Consider the following 20,702-nt stretch of genomic DNA (forward strand, 5'->3'; position numbering starts at 1 on the left):
AGCAGGCCCAAAGTCACACCCTTCTAAGTGGGAGGACTGGGACTGAAGCTTCGGTTTTGTCTCTCGGTCCAGAGAGAGGTAGAAAGGGAAGTTTGCTAATGGACCACTCCAGGGACACTTTAAAAAGCTACTGCACCACAATGTCTTCAAGACTTTTGTTTTAACCTAAAGCTATCACAGTGCCTTTTAGAAGAAAGAACATATATTTGAAGGTCAAATGTGCCTCTCCCCAAATCCTGGATTTTACAATACCCACCAAAGGTGTGACCTGGATAAAAATAGGAACGTATCCAGATTTTGCTACATGGAATCCGCATGCTTTTTCCCAAGGAGGAAATAGATGACAGTGGAAATGGTGAGGTGCCCCCAAGTGGAGCCTGGCCCTGGGAGAGGGGCGTGGCCGACAACCTGGGCCCAGGTCTAGATGAACTTGCCTTCTCATCCCAGCTCTCATTAGAGGCAATGAAACAGCAGCTAGAAGCACAGACCCCGAGGCCGGACCCTGGGCTCAGTTCCCACTCTGCTGCTTACTAGTTCTTCCCAGTTGAGCCCTCTGTGTCTCGGCTTCCGCATCTCTAAAGTGGTCATAGTGAAAGCATATACCTCAAAGAGCTGTGATTGAGGCACAGTCGTGCTCCACATGAAGACATTTCAGTCAATGACAGACAGGCCACGTATACGGCAGTGGTCCTGTGAGATGTTAATGGAACTGAAAAATCTCTATCACATAGTGACATCACAGCCATGCCAATGTCGTCGCTCAGTGCATTACTCACTTGTCTGTGGTGATGCTGGTGAAGACAAACCTACTGTGCGCCAGCTGTACACGTAGAGCACACGCAGTTATGTATGGTACATACTTGATCTTGATCATAAACAACTACGTTGCTGGCTTACATATTTACTTAACCATACATTTTATCATTATTTTAGAGCATGCTTCTTCCATTTACTAAAAAAAATAGCTGTAAAACAGCCTCAGGCAGGTCCTTCAGGAAGGATTCCAGAAGAAGAGATTTTTATCGTAGAAGATGATATATCCATGGGTATTGCCCTTAAGCTGCCGAGGTGGAAGAGAGTGATCTCGACGGTCCTGACCCTGTGCAGGCCTGGGCTCATAAATGTGTTTGTGTCTTAGTTTTTAACAAGATTTTAAAAAGAAAAAAATCAAAAACAGAAAAAAGCTTCTAGAATAAGGAGACCAAAAATATATATTTTTGTACAGCTGTACAATGTGTTTGTGTTTTAAGCTCAGTGTTATTACAAAAGGATCAAAAGGGGTTTTTTTAGGCCGGCGTGGTGGCTTACGCCTGTAATCCCAGTGCTTTGGGAGGCCGAGGTGGGTGGATCACATGAGGTCAGAAGTTTGAGAGCAGCCTGACCAATGTGGTGAAACGCTGTCTCTACTGAAAATATGAAAATTAGCTGGGAGTGGTGGCAGGCATCTGTAATCCTAGCTGCTCAGGAGGCTGAGGTGGGAGAATCACTTGAACTCAGGAGGTGGAAGTTGTAGTGAGCTGAGATCCCACCACTGTACTCCAGCCTCGGTGACAGAGTGAGATCCCGTCTCAAAAAAAAAAAAAAAAATGTGGGGGGGGGGGGGGGTTAATTAAAAAATGCATAAAGTAAAACAGTTACAGTAAGCTAAGCTTAATTTAATTACTGAGGAAAGAAAAATACTTTGTATAAATGTACTATAGCCTAAGGGTACAGTGTTTCTGAAGTCTACAGTAGTGTACAGTAATGTCTCAAGCCTGCAAACTTGGGGACTCACCCAGAGCAACTTCCAGTCCTGAAAGTTCCATTCATGGTAGGTACCCTGTGTAGGTGTACCGTTTTTTATCTTTTAGATCATATTTTTGTTGTACATATTCTATGTTTAGGTACATTTGGATACACAGATGCTTACCGTTGTGTTAGAATTGCCTGCAGTATTCAGCACAGTAACAGGCCATTCAGGTTTGGAGTTTAAGAGCAATAGGTTATACCACATCGCTTCAGTGTGCATGGGCTATATCATCGGTTTTGGGAAGCACGTTCTGTGGTGTCCACGCAACAAAGAAATTGTTGAATAGTACATTTCTCAAACTGTATCCCTGTCATAAAGCAATGCATGGCTGCACTACCAAAATACATGTGAAGCATTTAGCACGACACCTCATATATTTTAGATGCCCGACAAATGATTATTCCTGCTACTACCATTACTGCTACTTCTATTGCTAGGCTGCTGTCTTTGATTTAAGTTTTTCTCTCTGGGCTTCCAGTATCTCTTTTGTAAAATGAGGATGTAATTGTATCCACGTCAAAGAGGCGTTTGTGAGAGTCACCCAGAAGCTGTTTATGACATGCTGAGTACATTTTGGTAGTGATTTTTATTAACTGCATGTTCTCATGCCCATCTCTTCTTCAGATAAGTTTACAGTTCTGAGTAGTTTCTTCAGAAGCAGAAATGGTTATATTCACGGTCACACACCAAATAAAGAGGGGTTTTATTCTTGGAGGCTTCAAAGTAAAGAATGCATCTCACCCACAGCCGTCTTCTGCAGGGTGGCCTTTCCGAACGAATTCCCTATGCCTCCTTTATTCTCATGTTGTTCAGGAAATTGTTTAATTCAGAAAGCCAGAGAGTGCTCTCCACCTTCCTCCAGGCACAGCACATAATCACTCTGTCCTCACCTACTACATCACTACAATTTCCAGCTTTTTCCAATCATCTTCAAACATTGAATGACTTTTCTCTACATCTCTCATTACTAAGGTAATTTGTGTTGGCTTCAATATCATTGAACATGAATGTACTAGTTCTTCCTTAAGGCATCTTTGATTAAAGTTATAGTTTCTTTTTTATTTTATGTAATCTCTATGCCAGCTAGGTCTCCCTAAATCTTCAGATACAGACAAGACTGACTCAAAGCATGGCTGCACGGTAAAATTCAGAAACTCCCACCCAGCACCACCTCACAAGACTTCTGTGGATTCTGTGGATACTAACTTCTCTGGCTCTGAACTCCTGCTTCTGCTTTATCAGAGTTTTTTGTGGATTTTTAAAAAATCATTCAACAAATATTTGAGTACCTACTCTGTCAGGTGCTCTGCTTGGCTTCACATGTATGACACTGAGCAAAGCATACAAAGACATCACTTCCTTGTCTTCTTGTTCTACACTTTATCAATCTGAGTGCAAAACTCGGGTCAGTTTCTCAGTCACACGCAAAAGGGCTGCATCTCACAGAAGGCATTTACATTATTTAATTTAATTAGATAATGAAGAGGATTTTTTAGCGAATTTTCTTTCTTTCCTTTCTCCCTGTCCAAACTGCTACTATATCTTAATTTAAAGTAAATATAATTTTCACTATCCCTACAAGGGGCTTGCAGAAAATATAAAAATGTCCCGTGGCGGAGCCGTAAACTCATAACAACCTTTCTTTTAGCTACGGAGATCAAAAGGTTTGAAATGATCGCTGAGGAGAACTCCATTCAGTTATCAGCCAGGAGCCGCCACCATCCTTAGTCTTTGCCTCAGACGTTGGTGGAGAGGTTTGGGAAGGAGATGGTTTTATCCTTCTGTGACGTGGCTTTGGAAGAAACCTCAAAGGGTCTTAAGCAGATATATCACCTGTCAGTCCATTCATGCCTTCATTCATCCAACAAGCCTTCATTTAACACCTTTGTGCCCACACGACTGTTAGTGGCAACACAAAACAGAATGAGACCCAGTATCCAACTTAAAGAAAATCACAGTGTAGGCTTCAATTTAAAAAAAAAAAAAAAGGTCAGGCACAGTGGCTCACGCCCATAATCCCAACACTTTGGGAGGCCAAGGTGGGTGGATCACCTGAGGTCAGGAGTTCAAGACCAGCCTGACCAACACGGTGAAACCCCATCTCTACTAAAAATAAAAAATGAAATAGCTGGGCATGGTGGCAGGTGCTTGTAGTCGCAGCTACTTTGCTACTTTGGATGCTGAGGCAGGAAAATTACCTGAACCCAGGAGGCAGAGGTTGTGAGATTGCGCCACTGCACTCCAGCCTAGGCGACAGAATGAGACTCTGTCCAAAAAAAAAAAAAAAAAAAGATAGTGATTGAGCTGAACCTGGAAGAATACATGGAATTCACCAGGCAAAGATGACAAGAAGAGCATTCCAAGTGAAGGAAGCAGCCTCTGCAGAGACAGAGGTCAGTAACTTGGACTCAATGTGTAATGGTGAGCACCGCAGTAGAGCTGCTGGGTGTACTGCCGCGGGGGAGGAAGTGGTGGAAGAAGACCCTCCACATCAAACAGGAAAAAGGGTTCCAAGAGTCCCTTTCCTCAAGAACACTCCATGACGCAGGCAGCTCTTAGAGTTTGGACTCTCCTCTGTGGAACTTCGGTACTCTGTAATAAGACTGACACTCGAAGAGCCATGTTTGCGCTTAAGGAGATGGCTGCTATCTAAAACACCAATCTCTGTTCATCAAAGAAAAGATCCAGTTGGTATATTTTTATCAGTCCTTGCTCTCACCTGTACAGTAACAAATATCACATATAGAGAATGATAGGTAATACATCTGCCTAAGACTTTTTGAGGTGTCGAAAGTTCTAAAGCATATAATTTCATCGCTCATTTTGGAAGAAGGAGAAAGAGATAAAAATGTTAACATGATATAACTTGAAAATAAAATCATCAACATTCACAGATTCTAAGTTGAAAGAAATAAGTAAGTAAAATTCTGTGGTACTAATTAAAAGAGACCTGTCTGGACAATGAATTCTGTAATATAAGAATCCAAGTTAAGTTTTTCTTGCAAAAACTGTCTGTCACTTTCTTTGTTTACTGTGACATAGTTTTTGTTTTATTCTTATAGCAAAAAGAAACTATATATTAAAATATCCAAATGCAAGAAATACATTTCTATTTCCAATTAAATATTGTCTAAGAAAATAAGCAACTTTTAATGAGGAAAACGCCAACATCTTTATTTTCACTTTTCAAAGGTCAAATTCTAAGCCTAATGAGCAAATTGTTTTAAGTTCTTGAGAAAAAAGAAAAAACATGTCTGTAATTTCTAAAACTTGATGACTTAAATATTAAAAACCCTATAACAAATTAGGTTAAGTTTTTACTGCAACTTAAAATCTCTCAAAATAATTTGCAATGAGATCTTTAAAGAAGTTTATTATAAATGGAAACAAAACTAGAAAATGAGTCTGTGTTTTTATACCATTGAATAAATTATCCGTAGACATTTATAAGTTATACCTAAAGTAAGTGCGATGGCCTAAGGAAAAAACAAGGAAGTAAGCCTTTAAAATAACTTCCTTTTGTGACCTCGGTGCAACATTTAAGAAAATCACCCATTAAGTGTAAGAAATTAAAAACAAGTCTCTGTGTTTTGAAGTCTAGCAAAAGAAATATCATACGATTTTGATTAATGAGAACACTCAAAGACATTTGGCTATTCTAATTAGCTGAAAGTTTTTTATCACCTTAAGACTGACTACAGGGAACAAAGCACTTTTTCTTCGTAGCAAGCCTTTCTAACATGTGAATACTTCATTCTACATCACTAAGTAGAATATACTAAACCTAATTTTTCCTTTGAAGGACGAGGCTATTACAGGCCTGAGGGCTAGTACCCACTCACCTTTCCTTGATGGATGGTTCCCCAGATGTAGTTGTCAGAGTTGGGGCTGAATATATATTGACTGTGGACCATAACTTGGAATCTTTAGAATCCTTTAAATGAGCAGGTTTGCTTGGCGTTTTTTTTTCTAGATAGGAAATTTTTTTTTCCAAAAAAATTTGAGAATTAGAAAAAATTTCCAATTTCAAAAAAAATGGAAAAAAAATGCTGGTCAGTCAGGTTTTTTGTCTTTATGGTACTTGAACAGGTTACATGTGACTGAAAGGGAATACTGTGATATGGTTAATGGGGGAGTGGAGATTAGAGCAATTCTAAATTTTAAACCTAAATTTTAATAGGCTGAAACCATTTTGAGTTTTCTTCAATTCAGTGTTTATAGGAAGAGCTTCCGCGGGGGACCTAAAATCTCTTCTACTTTATCAGAACCTTTTAAAAGTTGAATTTAAATAAATGGCATATATTTATATGGGAATAACTAGGATCTTAAAGGATTAATTTTTTGTGTATATAACATCTACCAAGAATTAGTATCAATTTCAACCTGTCTCATAAAATATCAGTGTCATGTAGTTGCTCTTTGGACCTAAAAGGCCACAGTGCATTATTTGGCAGATTGAACTGAGTTTAGGCCAAATCATTTTTAAATGTTAATTTAGTCTCTTTTGATATATATCTGAGAGTCAGAAAGAAGAAAATGCAGGGGTTAGCGGGGAGTCCATTTGCAGCAGATTGAGAAAAACTTTATAAGCAACTTGAAGCCAATATTATCAAATTACTCTCCTGCCTGTTAATAATGGATTGAGACAGGGAGTACGGTCGTATTTCCAGTATTCCTATACAGGGAATACAAAGGTACAGGCAGTCAGGTACAAAGAATAGAAATGGTCCAATACCTTTAGGAACTAAATGGTCCACCAAAATGTTCCAGTCTTTCCAAATTGGAAACAAGATATGTGATGCCTATTTATAATTCATCGGACAAACCAGTGTACTAATTAATAGAAATGTATACTTTTGAAATTGCCTGAAATATTCCAACAGTCGTAAAGTCTTCTACTCTGAATCCTTTCTTAGACTTTGAAAGTCGAAAGTCATCTTTTTTATTGTGATTATATAACTGTGGTTAGATAGATTTCCTAACACAGTTCTCTCTGTCAGTTCTGTGAATTCATCGGCAATCTTATGTTATGTTGGAGTTTCACAGCTACAGCTGTAATCGACTAGATCGAGCCTTGCTTTGGGTTTCTGTTGTTAGAAGAAGTTCATTAACTTTTTGATTATAGTATAGCATTACCAAGTTATTATTTCAAATTATAAATAGTCCTTTCAGATTCTATGGCCTCCCAAATACACACAGAAAATAATTTACTCAGCTAATGGTATTTTGCTGATTTATAACATTATTTGAGCATATCGAATGCTCATTTTTACCTATATTACCTATTTTTTGATCCTCAAAAAACGCTGCCATGTCAGCGAGGCAGTTATTAGTACCATTGGCACTCTCCACCTTAGAGAAAAATAAGATCTCTGCCCAAGATAACACAAGAAAGCATTGTTGTGTCTGAACCTCATACTCCATTTTCTAATGCCAGGTCCCACATTCTATCAACAGAAATCCCGCCTACCCTCAGCAAGCACACATCTGTAAAGCCATGTGGCCACACCCACTGAGCTAACGCATCCCTCAGTAGCTTGTGGTTGATGAGCAAATAGCATAACACCCGAGAAAAGGCAGGCACTTGGCAACTGCTTTCTTCCCCTTCTGTTTTGTCAGTTGAAGCAAACCTCTAAGAACAGAAATATGGAATATAGATTGTGGGACTTGAGTCTAAGCACAGCCAGACACGGGCTTCGAAACCACTGGAATTCTTCTGTCTGGAGTGGGCTACCTGGTTCTGCTCCTAGCCTCGCCTCTCATCTTCACGAGTGTCAATAAGCATGGTGGGGAAGAGAATTCAGAGGCTCTTTTTCTTTTTAATAAGTACTTAAATGGTAGCTCCAAGAGCAAATTTCATACATCTGTTGACATTTATAACAGGTGTTCTACATTTGAAACTAATCAGTACTGTGACTATAACCAGAAGGTTTGATAGAAAAGTAAAGTGAATTTGTACATCATCTGCATACCGATAGAAATGTGAATTATACATTTATAGTGATTAGAAAAAGAGAAACTGGCTTTATTAAAACATTGTGGCACTCCAAGCGTTCTAACTCACCTAAAGTCGCCCATGGATATCATCTAAGCTAATGTCTTCATATATAAGTTGAAACAGGCCAGGCTGTGTCTGACTGCAGAGACCAGGTGTAAGCCCTACCCCAAAATACGCTACAGAGATATTAGCAAGCGCTTTCTTCAAATAAAATTTAAAGCCTATCAGTGGTACATGATTATTTTCCAAATGTTCTTTTTTTTACTTCGTTCTCTGTTTACATACATATGAACTCTATCTTTTGGCTAATGTCTATATTAACTAATGAAGCTTCTAAGTGTATATAATTTAATAAACTTTTAGTTGGAAACAACTTCCTTGGAGCATTTACATTTAGAAATCAAAAGAAATTTGCTTTTTCACAAGAAAATTATTTTCAAGCAGTTCCAAACTATAATTTGAGGTCATGTGACTAAAACCTCCGTTTAGTGAGAGAAAGCACAGCTCCATGACCGCCACTCAAGGCACACTCTTCATTTACATTTATTTTGGGCAACTGTCCCTGACAGTTAGGTCATGGCATGTTGTAGGTGGCCAAAGGTTCCACATTCCTCATTTTCAATGCCTATGAAGTCCTTTTGAACAGACTAGAAACCACAGGAGAAATTAGCTGAAAGGCTTAAAGTAACATTGTTAGTGAATTCTTTTTGGATTTTTCTAAACAGAGATGTAAGAGTAAGACCACTTTGCCGTCATTCATGGGTGGTTGCTCTGTTGCTGTGTTAGCTTACTAGGGCTTCCATAACAAAGTGCCACAGATTGGTGGCTTAAGCAATAGAATTTTATTTTATGTGCTCGCATTTCTGGAAGCTGGAGGCTTGAGATCAGGGTGTCAGCAGGGTTGGTTTTCAAAGGCCTCTCCTTGGCTGTCAGTGGGTGTCTTTGCCTGGTCTTCCCTCTGTGAATGTCTGTGTCTTGATTTCCTTTTCTCATAAGAATACCAGTCATACTGGAATAGGACCCACTCCGATGACTTCTTTCTAACTTAATTACCTCTGTAACAACCCTGTTTCCAGACACAGCCACAGTCTTAGGCACTGCAGCTTAGTATCTATGAGAAGAAAACATGATTTTGAGAGTCACAGCTCAGCTCATAACAGTTAGTAATCCGAAATCATTAGACACTGGTTTGTTGTTACCTGCTGGCAGCTAGATTCAGCATCCTGGTCTTGCTTCTGATCCTTCATCTCCGTACCCTGTTACTCTTCATTTAAGTCATCTCAACATTTGTCTTTGCTTATTGGCTACAGAGACTCAGACTTCCTCTTAATTTGCTCACGGATAAGACATTTTCTCTATACATTCACTGTTTGCTGCTTCTATTGCTGATATTTAAGTCTCTCTATTCTTTTCACATCTATTTTTCAGTTTCCTTTATTTGGTCCTCTTATGTCCCCTGTGGCTTCTAAATTCAAGTTCATTACACTGTAATCGCCCAAAGAGCCCAAATATCCATCAACAGGTAAATGGGTAAATGTGGTACATTGAGATGATAGAATACTCTGCAACAGTAAGACCAGGAGAACCGTTGCCACATATTCCATGGATGAACACAAGCAAAAGATTGCATCTTTGCCACCTATCTCATAGACACAATTAAGCCAACAGGGCTCATGAGCTCAGCAGTCATAGTTCATAGTCAGTTAATATTTCAGCACCTACTCTGTGCCAGGCTTTGTGGAAAGTGTTTCTGTGTATACTATTTCCTGTAATTCTGAAAAATCTATGAAGTAGACAGTAATGCTATCCTGTTTTTAAAAGGTAAAACAGAAGTTTAGAGAGACAGCTTATAAAAGCCAGAACTGGGATTGAAACTCCTCTCTTCTGACTCCAGCCTGGGTGTTGGTGCCAGCATGCCACATGGCCTTCCTACTTTCTCCTCTGACCACATCAGCCCCACTGGCTCCATTAGCCAGTAATCACCTTGACCATACCCAGCTACGTGCTGACAGTGGCTTGCAGCTTGAGGATCTTTCTATATTTTTCCTAACTCTTCTCCATAAGATGAGAAGACTATTATTCATCTGCTTTTAAGGAACCCAACTGCATTATGAAGAACCAACCCACACATTGCCAGTGACCCCTAGAGAAATGTGGATAAGCAGAGGTGCCAGAGTTGATTCCACAACTTTAGAATAGGAATTCCCAAAGTCTCAGCTTCTCTCTTGGAGCTGTTTCAGGGAAGTCGGCAGATGGAGTACCTTAGCTGCAGACCTTCTTGGCTAGTATCTTGTAAACTTGGCCTAGTTTTTGCAGTTTTCTTAAGTTATATCAACAAAACCAGGGCATTTGGTGACTGGAGAACAAGCTGATAAAAACGCTTGCACCTGCCAGAAAATGAGGAAAGCCACAGAGAAGCCTACTGAATGGTGAGGCTTCAAGGCTACAATTCTGGCTCAGCAATTCGCAGTAGAATATGCCTTAAACATTCGTAAAGGGGTGAATTCCAATTCACTAGTTAACTGCCTTCCTCTGGAATAAAAATGATATAGTATAATTCTACCCTATGACATCTGGACACATTTACTGTCTTAGATTCAATAATTTAAAAACAGTATACTCAATGTACAGGCTTTTTTATCTTTAAAAAAATGAGGGGAGACCAACTTGATGGCTCATACCTGTAGTCTCAGCACACTGGGAGGATAAGACAGGAGGATCGCTTGAGGCCAGGAGTTTGAGACCAGCCTGGACAACATAGCAAGACTCCAATTCTACAAAAAAAAAAAAAAAAAAAAACTTATAAATTAGCCAGGCAGAATGATGCACACCTGTAGGTAGTCCTAGCTACTCAGGAGGCTGAGGCAGGAGGATCACTTGAGTCCAAGAGTTCAAGTTAACAGTGAGCTATGAGTGCACCACTGCACTTCAGCCTGGGCAACAGAGTGAGACTCCATCTCAAAAAAGAAAACAAAGGGAAAAATGAGAATTTAATCTCCTTCCTCCAAAATAATGACCTTCAACATTTAGTGGCCTCCAATTTGGTAAGAGGGTAATATTCTTCCTTGTGACTTGTTTTCTGTTTTTCCTTAATTTGGCATGTGTATTTACTAGAGGCAGAAAGTTGGGGAAGTACATCTAATCCCTGATAAGTAAAAGAATTCCAGAGATGGTGAATCCAAGGGAACATTTTCATTGTCTTGACCCCATATTTACCTGCAGGGATTCTTATTTTATTTGCTTTGGAATACTTTCCAATCATAAAATATACTGAGAAACAAGGCCTCAAGACCTCCTTCCCTGCTTCCTTTCCAAAGGAGGCTATATCTCACCTCCCTCTATGCCCAAAACACCATTGCTTCAGCATAGTCTAAGCAACTACCTATTTGATGATGAATGATTTTCATGCTTTGCTTTCTCTTGAATGCTAAGGTGTCCATCCATTTGTGCAAGTGAGATACAAACAGCCTAGAGTTCTTATATTTGGGGAGGCAGGGCAGAATTTTTAGAAAAAGTAATTTTTAATCTTTGTATTTTAGTCATTCTCGTTTTCTTAAAAATAACACCAAGAAAGTGCCTGTTTGCAAATGATCTGAGATATTTGACAAGGAATTGAAAAATAATCCCAGTAACCCTTTAATTGGTATTACATTTTTTGTGACGTATTTCACACAATCTTCAAAGGCCTCTCAAAATATAACAAATTTGGAAATTATAATGTAAAAAATAAAACAACATATTCTACATTTGCTCATTAATTATGAAATATGTATTATTTATGCCATCCTCAATATAAGGCCAAAAGCAAAAGAAAAAAAAGTGGTTTTAAGACCACCCTCGATAGGAAAAGTTGCTTGCAGGTGTGTAATAGAGAAGCTCATCCTTAGGATAAAGTAATCTCTAATAACTTAGAGACACATTCATCAGAGGAAACCTGATGGCAAAACTTTACTAATTCAAAGCCAGTTACAGATGAATGAAGATCAAGTGCAATTACCTTGACTGCTGTGGTAAGTTGCTTGCAAAACAAAGAGGACAAACAAACCCTGGGACATGGTAAGAGTGAGATCAGGGATGTTTAATCTTCTCAAATGAACAAACAAATGGAAAATTGTTGATGGACAAATGGATCTTACTCATTAAAAATAAAGCCTCCTCTGTCCTTCAGGGCAAGTTGTAAGCATCTTTACCTGGTACCATCTTACTACTTGTAATGAATTTTTATTTAGGTGCTTGAAACTATTTTATTTCCTTAAAAGTCTAATTAAAACTTTTCGTCTAAGTCAAAATCGCCTTCTGTAAAAGTTGGCCATATACTGTATGTGATTGCAGGATGAAATAATTTGATACCCAGGACATATATTTGTTGAGTGTACTTGAGTGTTTGTACCCCCACAGGGAATGATACCCAACAAGGCAGAAATGGTTCAAAAGATATTCCCACAACCTTTGCTCTCACCAGGCAGTTTTATTAGTGAGACACAGCCACGGGATTGTTTACAAAATACAAGATAATAACAAGGTCCCAAGGAGGAGCTTAGCCTATAGGCGCAGCTCAGAAATTGTGGGTATTGGACAGGTCTGTTCCTCAAGTGACCAACTGCATAATCAGGAAAAAACAATGGCAAGAAGTACTTTGGAGCCAATCAGTGACTCTGGTTATTAAAGACTAATAGACTAAATTTTTAACAACAACAAAAAAGGACATAGATTGACTCAGTTTCCTCAGAAGTGCTCCTGGATGGTCAGGAGTCCACTCTGAGGCAGGCCGAGGCCTGTTTTCTGGTGGAGAGGTTACATCTTAAGAGTAACCGTGGATATTACTTGCCAGTGCTTTCTGCCTAGGGTCTAGATGCTCCAGGCTTTTAGAGAGCGTGTTTTAAGAATGACAAGATGAAAGCTGCTTGTTTGAGCACATGCAATTATTGTTCGTCAGTTTGAAACATCTTTTTTCAAAGACCTGTGAGCACTGTTAGGAAAGACTCCCTTAACAAAAACAGTGAGACCAGCCGCAGGAGCCAGGGGGCTGTTAGGGCAGGAACAGCCATCATGGACATGCAGAATGTGGAAGCAGCATCGATCTCCCGAGCAGCCAGGACGGTCATGCCAGGGACAGCACGGCAGCCGTCGGGACGGCACACCGACCATTAAGGAGACGCCCCCCTCAAAAGGGGAAGGACCAGTTTACCCACTTGGCAGAGTGGACACAGTGCATAGGTCCCACAGTGCTTTTAAGGACCCATGAAAATGATTTAACGTCACTCTCCCTTAAAATCAGAACCCCCCAAAATGGACTATTTTCTAACAATTAATGTGCAATAATAGATACAGTCTGGATTATTTTTGTCTTTATACCAATGTAGCACTAGAATGTGATTTTTTAAAGGAAGTATCTCATGAAGCCAGAAGTGCCGAGGGCCGATGAAAGTCATAATCTCACGCTGCTCCAGTCATTCAGACCAAGGAAAGTGAGCATGCATCTGGTGGGTGTGGGGTCCCAGTAATGTTCATAAGTGGAGGCTTGGAGTCAAAGACTGTGGAGACTGGTATCCATGTTGTTCTCCCACCTGGCCCTTCCCCCACCCCATCACATTCTCCCAACCTGATCACATTCTCGGTAAAACAAATAGTGCCAATTAACACATAACATAAACAGAAGGTACAGGAGTTACATAACAGAATGTAATTAGTGTAACTCCTCATTAATCCCGGAAGACTTCCTACAAAAGATGAGGGCTGAAGAAATGTGCACCTGTCTCACGGAGAAAACAATGCTGGAGGGAAAAAGAGACAGTAAGAGGGAAATACAGGGTCAGTCCGAAGTCTTTCTTTTCAATGTCCTGTGTCATTATTTTAAATAGACACCAGTTTCTTTGCTGCAACTTGACTACCCTTAGGAAGGAATTGTAAATCACGTTTTCCAGCTGCAAACAGATCACTGAACCAATGGTGAATTCATTGTGGACTGTAAATTCCACAGGTGAATCTCTATTTAAGAAAAGCACATTCTGTCCATGCTTCCCAGTGATTTACACCTAGATCTGTGCTTCTTTCAGAATGTTTAGAAACAAGGATTGACTGGTATGTCAAGATTTAGGTATTGGTACCACTTTTAAAACTTACAAAACATTCTGTTGAGAAGGAAATAGCTAAGATAAACCAAGATGGCCTGAACCCTGATCTGTGCTGGAGGAATTCCACAGGAGCACTCTTTACTGGGAAAGGCACTGTAAAATATGGCCCTGACCTTTTCCTGTGTTGGGAGTTTGAAAAGAGCATGACAATTGACACTTACTCTGACATTTAGCTCACCAAGGGAAAGCAGGTAGGTTATCCTGCTTCTGTGCGTGAGCGACAAGAACAGCCATCAAAAATGACACTTCTGCTGGGCAGTTTTTTTGCAGGTGCTAATCGTCCAGGGTCCAGAATTTTTTAGCATATGCAAAACGGACGACTGTGCCAGGTACAGTGACTCACATCTGTAATCCCAAAACTTTGGGAGGCTAAGGTGGGAAGGAAGATTGCTTGAGCCCAGGAGTTTGAGACCAGCCTAGGAAACATAGTGAGTCTCCATTTCTTAAAAAAAAAAAAATATATATATATATATATATATATAGTTTTAATTAGCAGAGTGTGGTGGCACACACCTGTAGTCTCAGCTGCTTAGGAGGCTGAGGTGGGAGGATCACTTGAGCCCAGGAGGTTGAGGCTATAGTGAACCAAGATCACACCACTGCACTCCAGCCTGGGTGACAGAGCGAGACACTGTCTCAAGAACAAACAAACAAAAATATATACCAGGAGTTTGTTTACATGTATGCATATATAAGGAAATATATTCAATATATTCATACTTGTAGACTTTATAGTAGTAGATCTATCCTTAAAACATTCAACCTAAAAAATTAATTGCTGGTACTATAAAATAATTTTTTTTAATTCATGAAAATATTAAGATTGTTACTTTTATTTTCTTAGCTCTGTTTTTTATCAATTTTTGGCAATAATATGTTATTTTTTATAATCAGTACAAAAGGAAGGCTATTTTAAAAATTCGTATGTTAGATGATTTGGGGTTGGCAGAGATGTCTGGTATTACAGTCTTTTACTTTTCCTCTAATCTAACATATCTCAATTTCATCTGTTTTATCTCTGATAGAGAAACTCTGGATAATTGTTGATAGTTTAAAAATAATGAAAGTAATTTTTAAATTACAAATTTCATGATAGCAGTAATAGAATCTGCAACTAGAAAACTGCTTACCATTGGCCCGTGTAACTGGAACTGCATAGTTTAAGTATTTTATGCACCACGATGGATCTCAGGAAAGTCTTAGTAAAGGTGGCATTTAATAGCATTTAGTTAGCATTTAATAAGAATTAGAGAGGTGCTAAAGCTTATGAACCTATTAAGAGCTACAGAATAACAAAGAAGTTTGTACATATGTGAAATACTTAGGTTACTTTTCTGTGGAGATGAAAGCAGTGAAAGCATTTTGTTAGAAATGTGCTTAGGAGTGCAGCTACTGACCGCTCCAGACCAGAGAAAGAAGGAATCTCTCAGAGAATGTGTGCTTAGAGCCAGTCTGTGTGAGAAGTGGCTGCTGCCCCAAATTTCAGCGAGATCATGAACTGACATGAGCCCAGGCGGTTGAGGCCTGCAGCCTCCCCAGGTCATGTGCACAGACACCGGTGTGGTAGAGACAGAGCAGGACAGCCTGGCAAGCCAGGCTGGTCCCCGTCCTGGCTCGGCCACAGAATGGCTTTGAAGCTGTGGCCACATCACACCGTCTCTGGGCTTCAGTGCCTTCCACCATATTGAAGATAATATCTACCCCACAGAGTTATCATGAGATCAGACGAATGAAATTATGTCAAACATTTGGCAGCGTGCCCCGCATGTGGTGGCTTCTTGAAATAGTTTAGCCCCTTCCCTGTGACACAGGCCCGACACCTTGTCATCTGAAGACAGCCGGTGGCTCCACAGCCTGGTGTCCAGCCGGAGAGGATCCTGTGATGTCCCGTATTGTGTATGCTGTTTCTTATGTTCTGTATTTTAAAAAGGAAAGAAGTGGACCATGATTAATTTCTTAATAAATGTGAACGGCACTGCTAGATGCCCTGCGTTTCATTCATTTGTGCCTGCTCTTATCATCGAACTTAATAAAGAGATTATTTTCTAGAATTATTACTTGTTAGGAAAGCTGTCATTCTCCTTCCTAAGTGAAGAAACAAATGACAGAAGAAATAAAAATATCAAATAATTTTCCACAGGAAAGCCTTGAAAAAAATAAGTTTCCCCTTAATGCTGATACTGTTTTTCCAGTCAAAAATATTTCAAGAAATTAAACAAGGAAGTGGGAAAAAGTGATTTTGAAATATTACTTGAGAAGAAATAGGCTGAAATCATTGCTGGAGGATGTCACAATGTGATAATCAACTTCTAAAATATCCCTGTCCTGTTCCATAGTTGCTGAGTGGCATAGAAGCATATAGACTTAATGTTATCGAATGTTTATAAAACGCTTATATGCTTGAATGCATATTCAGTGTATATTTTATTTTTGCTGTCTTCATGTTGTCTCACATAATAGATGAAAACTGACCCTTTGGTGTGGTTCTGTTTTTAAAATTGAGCTTGAAGTCTGAACAGTTACATATGTATCTCACAATGTTTTAAGCTACTGTCTTCAAAAAAGAAAGAAATTTGCACAGGTATATTGCCATCAGCCCTGCAGAGCTGCTGATGAGCAAATTTGTAAAGTTTCATGAATTGCCAAGCCAATTATCAGTCAGCTTCTGACTTCTGGAAGCATTATCCCATGAGATAAGTAGGCAAGCCAGAAACAACACAGCTTGATTTTAAGGTACCAGGTGGAGGAGGCGTTTGGTTTGGGGAAGTCTTGCACATGAGAGTACTCGCTTGATGTAGCAGTGGTTTTAGGCACTGTATCTGGTACCATGGAGATGTCACTGTGGCACATCTTCCCGTTCTGTCCTCAGACTGAACCGCACTTGTAAGATGCTGAGGCTTATGGGGTGTTATCTCAAGAGCCAAAAGGCTGTGAAGAAAAACGTTGCTGGCAGGCACTAACATGGGTGTGTCGTGACTCTTTTCAGGTAGTAGGTGTAACCTTGAAGAAAAAGTGGCACTGTCTTCAAAAAAGTGACCTGACCCTGGCTTTGGTGGGTTTTTTCTGCAAGAAATACAAAGCACCGCATGTATTTATTGTACATCCTTTCCAGCTGACCACTGCTTTGTTCTAGAGTTCAGCATGAAAGGACTGATTTTTGTTTTGTTTTTGTTTTTGTTTTTGTTTTAGTGAAATGGCATGTCCCTTGCTAATTCTAGCTCTTATAGTTGCACATGTAAAAAAAAAATCTCTATGTAGTTTATGGATTGGTAGCATTTCAAATAAATCATTTACAGAAAAATTGACCTGAAATTTTTTGAGATGCTTATCAATTGACATTTTTTCTTAGCCCAAGAAAAGAATCTAAATTATTATTTTCTTAAATAAAATTATATCTGGTAACATGAGATTTGTTATTTTAAATATAATAGGAATTGAAATATAAGCATGCCACTTTGTTTATTGCTATATTATTAGAACTTACTGAAGCATGGAAAGAATTCTTCACAAATGACTTTGCTCTTTTGAAAAAAGTAAGCTGCAAAAATATTTGGTATAAATCATATTTAGTCTATAAATGAGTGTAGCTTATAAAGATGTACTAAGCTTATAGCGTGCAATGTTTCATCCCAATAATTTTTATATTTTGATAAAATGTTAATAGTGCCATCATAAGTATTTTCCCAGAATTCAGAATTGTTTGCATCTCCATTTTAGGAAGTTCACATTGCTTCATTAAAGAAGAAACCTGGAATCATTATGCACCTAATTTGTTATGCAATGAATCAAGTTTTCCTTAATTCTTCCAGAAGTCAGTTATTCTATGAATTGTGGCCATATAAACTTTACAGAACACATACATGTATGAAAATTACTACTGATATATCTGCTGAATGAAATCTCTAGTATTTGATAGTCCATCTTGGAAATAACACATTATAATTCAATAGTGCTAGTTACAAAGTCAAAGCAAAACAAAGAACAAACTTTCACCATTGTAAACAAATTCATTTAAAACACAATTAAAAATCTATTAACTATACAAAAAGTTTTTCTTTGTTTTAATAAAGAAAAGCTGCCTCTGGCTACATTTTAGAAAGTCAGTGCCTGAGAAAATGGGCAATGTCTTGATCCCTAGAGTAAACCTACCTTCTAGACACTTAAGCCTTAGAAAACACAAGATAATGATGCCGTTGTATCCTTTTTTGTTGCATGGGAACAATCAAGCTTTATTAACCTCTGAGTTAATATGGAACCCAGCTCTTAATTCCCTTTTCCAGCATTAGACCCCATATGTCCGTTTTTGTTTCTTTGCCTGTGACAGGTCTGTCTGCTACCTTTGTATTTTAAGTAGATTTACAACACAATTATTCATATGTGTTCTTAGTATAAAATTATTTTCTTCAGGGAGGCTCTACCAAGAGACCTGAGAAAATTGAAGTTTTTGTTTTTGAAGCATTTAAGGATTATTTAATTTTTACATAGTATGACATTTTTCAAATTGGGTTGGAAAGGTAATATTTTTGGGGGTGTTTCTCATTATATCATATCTAGTCTCAAAAAATGTAATAACCTGGTAAACTCAAATAACAGAAAACCAGCCTATCCCTTTACAGTTTATAATCCTACTCCTTTGAGACAAATAACATAGGGATATGTATGTGTATGCATTATCTATATATATGCATATACATATGTATCTATAGATACATAGAGAGATATAGATTAGTGCCTCAGCAGTAATTAGCCTTTACCGGCATCTGTATTTATGGGGTTCTTCAGTTAAAAGACATTTCTAAAATTCTATTAAAATTATTTGGTCTCACAAACATTAAAAGTTGCAAATTTTTTTCATCAAGTTTATGCCATCTCCACAAAACAGGTCTGGTGAATTCCTGCTGTGTCAAGCCACTGAAGGCCTTTTAGAGATTTTACAACATTTTTACTCTTTTTATCCCAGTCCACTCAAAAATGGCAAAGATCCAGAGATCACCCAGCAAAAGCCCTCTGTGGGAGTTGGTTCCTGCTTCTAATCTCTGTCCCAAACTCCTGTCAGTCAAAATATGTAGGGATTATATAGGAATAATTTATAAATGAACATAACAGGCAACCCATAGTGTTTTTAAATTGATACTATAAAAAAGTTCATGTCATGTTAATTTTCTCAAAACATATTATACATATAAAATGCTATGTTAAAATTAAATGTAATATGTCAGCTGTAAAGGTGAAAAGGTAGCTAACTAAAAGTTCAGTCATCTTTTTTCAGATTTTGTGTGTTTTCTCCTCAGCCAAAAGCCTCAAGATTCACTTGCAGCAGCCTACCTCTTCCTTTATGTTGGATTGCTCTTTAAACATTAGAATATCTTGTAATAAATAATAAAGATCTCTCCTGACACAAGTCATTGTTGATTTCACTGTTATAGGGAAAAGGCTCTAGGGCGGCAGATAAGGCTGTTGCCATGGTGATGAAGGAGATACCGAGGGAGGAGTCTGCAGAAGAAAAGCCCCTCCTTACTATGACATCACAGGTGGGCAGACCCATAGGATTCCTGTAGGAAGCTGACATATGTTAATATATCAGACATTGTGATTTTTAACTAGCAAAAAAAACTTTAACTCTTGAACCAATTTTTTTAAAGACAGTTGCAATGAAACAATTATACAGATGAAAACCAAAATTGCTAAAAAAAAAAAAAAAGAAAAATTCACCATTTAGTTATTTATTTGTGAATATTAATTTTATTACTCAACTTTAGTTAAGACAAAAGAGAAAGAAAATGTATGTGCAAGTAAAACGTGTTGCTTCTTTATAAAGGAGTCTTGTTAACAACTTTGGGAAAGAAATAACAAGCTAACAGTACATTTGAACAACAAAAAAAAAAAAACCAAATTCCTGTGAATAAATACAAGTTATATTGTATACATATGTCAGTTTACCAGTAGAATATCTAAATTTTCTTAAATGTTAAATATATTTATGTTGTGGCTATGCATACTACATATATGTCTATACATATTTATGTGGATAACTAATTTACAGGTGTGGGCCAGAAGTCCCTGAGTCTCCATTGCAGAAAATGGCATTTGTGACCCCTCTTATACTCAGTGACCTTGAAAACAAAATTGTCATCTCTATTATAAGCACATGAGAGCCATTTTCAGCATTTATTATAACAAGTATAGAAAAAAAGTCTGCATTTATATGCAAAGCTGTTGAGACTGTAAATCCTATATGTCCTCCGGGACTTTTGAAACATCCTGTAAAATCTACATAAATATGTATAATGATGTACTCATCACCACTCCGTGGAATACCAGTTTTAAAATCGCAAATGAAAAATATTTTTACTTGCATTTATCTTATAATTTAGATTAGATTGTTATTTTAAACATTTCATTTTTTCCATTCAGTTCCGATTATATGAACATGCCTGGAATTCAAAAAATGTCCATTCACAGTCCTCATTAGAGGCATTTATATCAAAAGCTAAATTATGGCAACCTATTTTTAGAGTATCAGCAGATCTCATCCCCAGCTGCTGCCAACATATGTGGTTTTATTTTATTCTAAATACTATGTTGTACGTTATAAAAATTATAACATATAACATCAAAATTAAATAATTTTTAAAGTTATTAAAGATTCCCAGGACTCTGGGATAAATTTCATCTTTTCAGTTGTTTTATCCCAAAAGAAGAGATGATTCTTCCCTATAACACATAGTAATCTTTGGAAAGAAATTTGCTTGATATTTACCAAATTCCTCAGTCTTCACTT

The 20,702-nt window shown here is 38.1% G+C and overlaps 1 protein-coding gene across 8 annotated transcripts in view; it reads left to right on the top strand.

Annotated features, from left to right (window-relative positions):
- The window catches only part of PEX5L (peroxisomal biogenesis factor 5 like), a 250,462-nt gene that overhangs the window by 118,627 nt on the left and 111,133 nt on the right, over nucleotides 1–20,702 (top strand). For 3 of the 8 annotated variants that reach the window (XM_032298509.1, XM_032298506.1, XM_032298510.1), the window contains one exon: nucleotides 19,348–19,452. The exons of 3 other annotated variants lie outside the window; for them this stretch is intronic. In XM_032298509.1, the coding sequence (XP_032154400.1) occupies nucleotides 19,348–19,452 (105 nt within the window). Of the gene's footprint in view, nucleotides 1–16,907; nucleotides 16,974–19,347; nucleotides 19,453–20,702 lie in introns of all 8 variants that reach the window. 2 more of the 8 variants (XM_032298507.1, XM_032298504.1) reach the window with 1 other exon arrangement.

Source organism: Sapajus apella, unplaced genomic scaffold (assembly GCF_009761245.1).
Source record: "Sapajus apella isolate SASKATOON/1434 unplaced genomic scaffold, GSC_monkey_1.0 scaffold38, whole genome shotgun sequence".
NCBI lineage: Eukaryota > Metazoa > Chordata > Mammalia > Primates > Cebidae > Sapajus > Sapajus apella.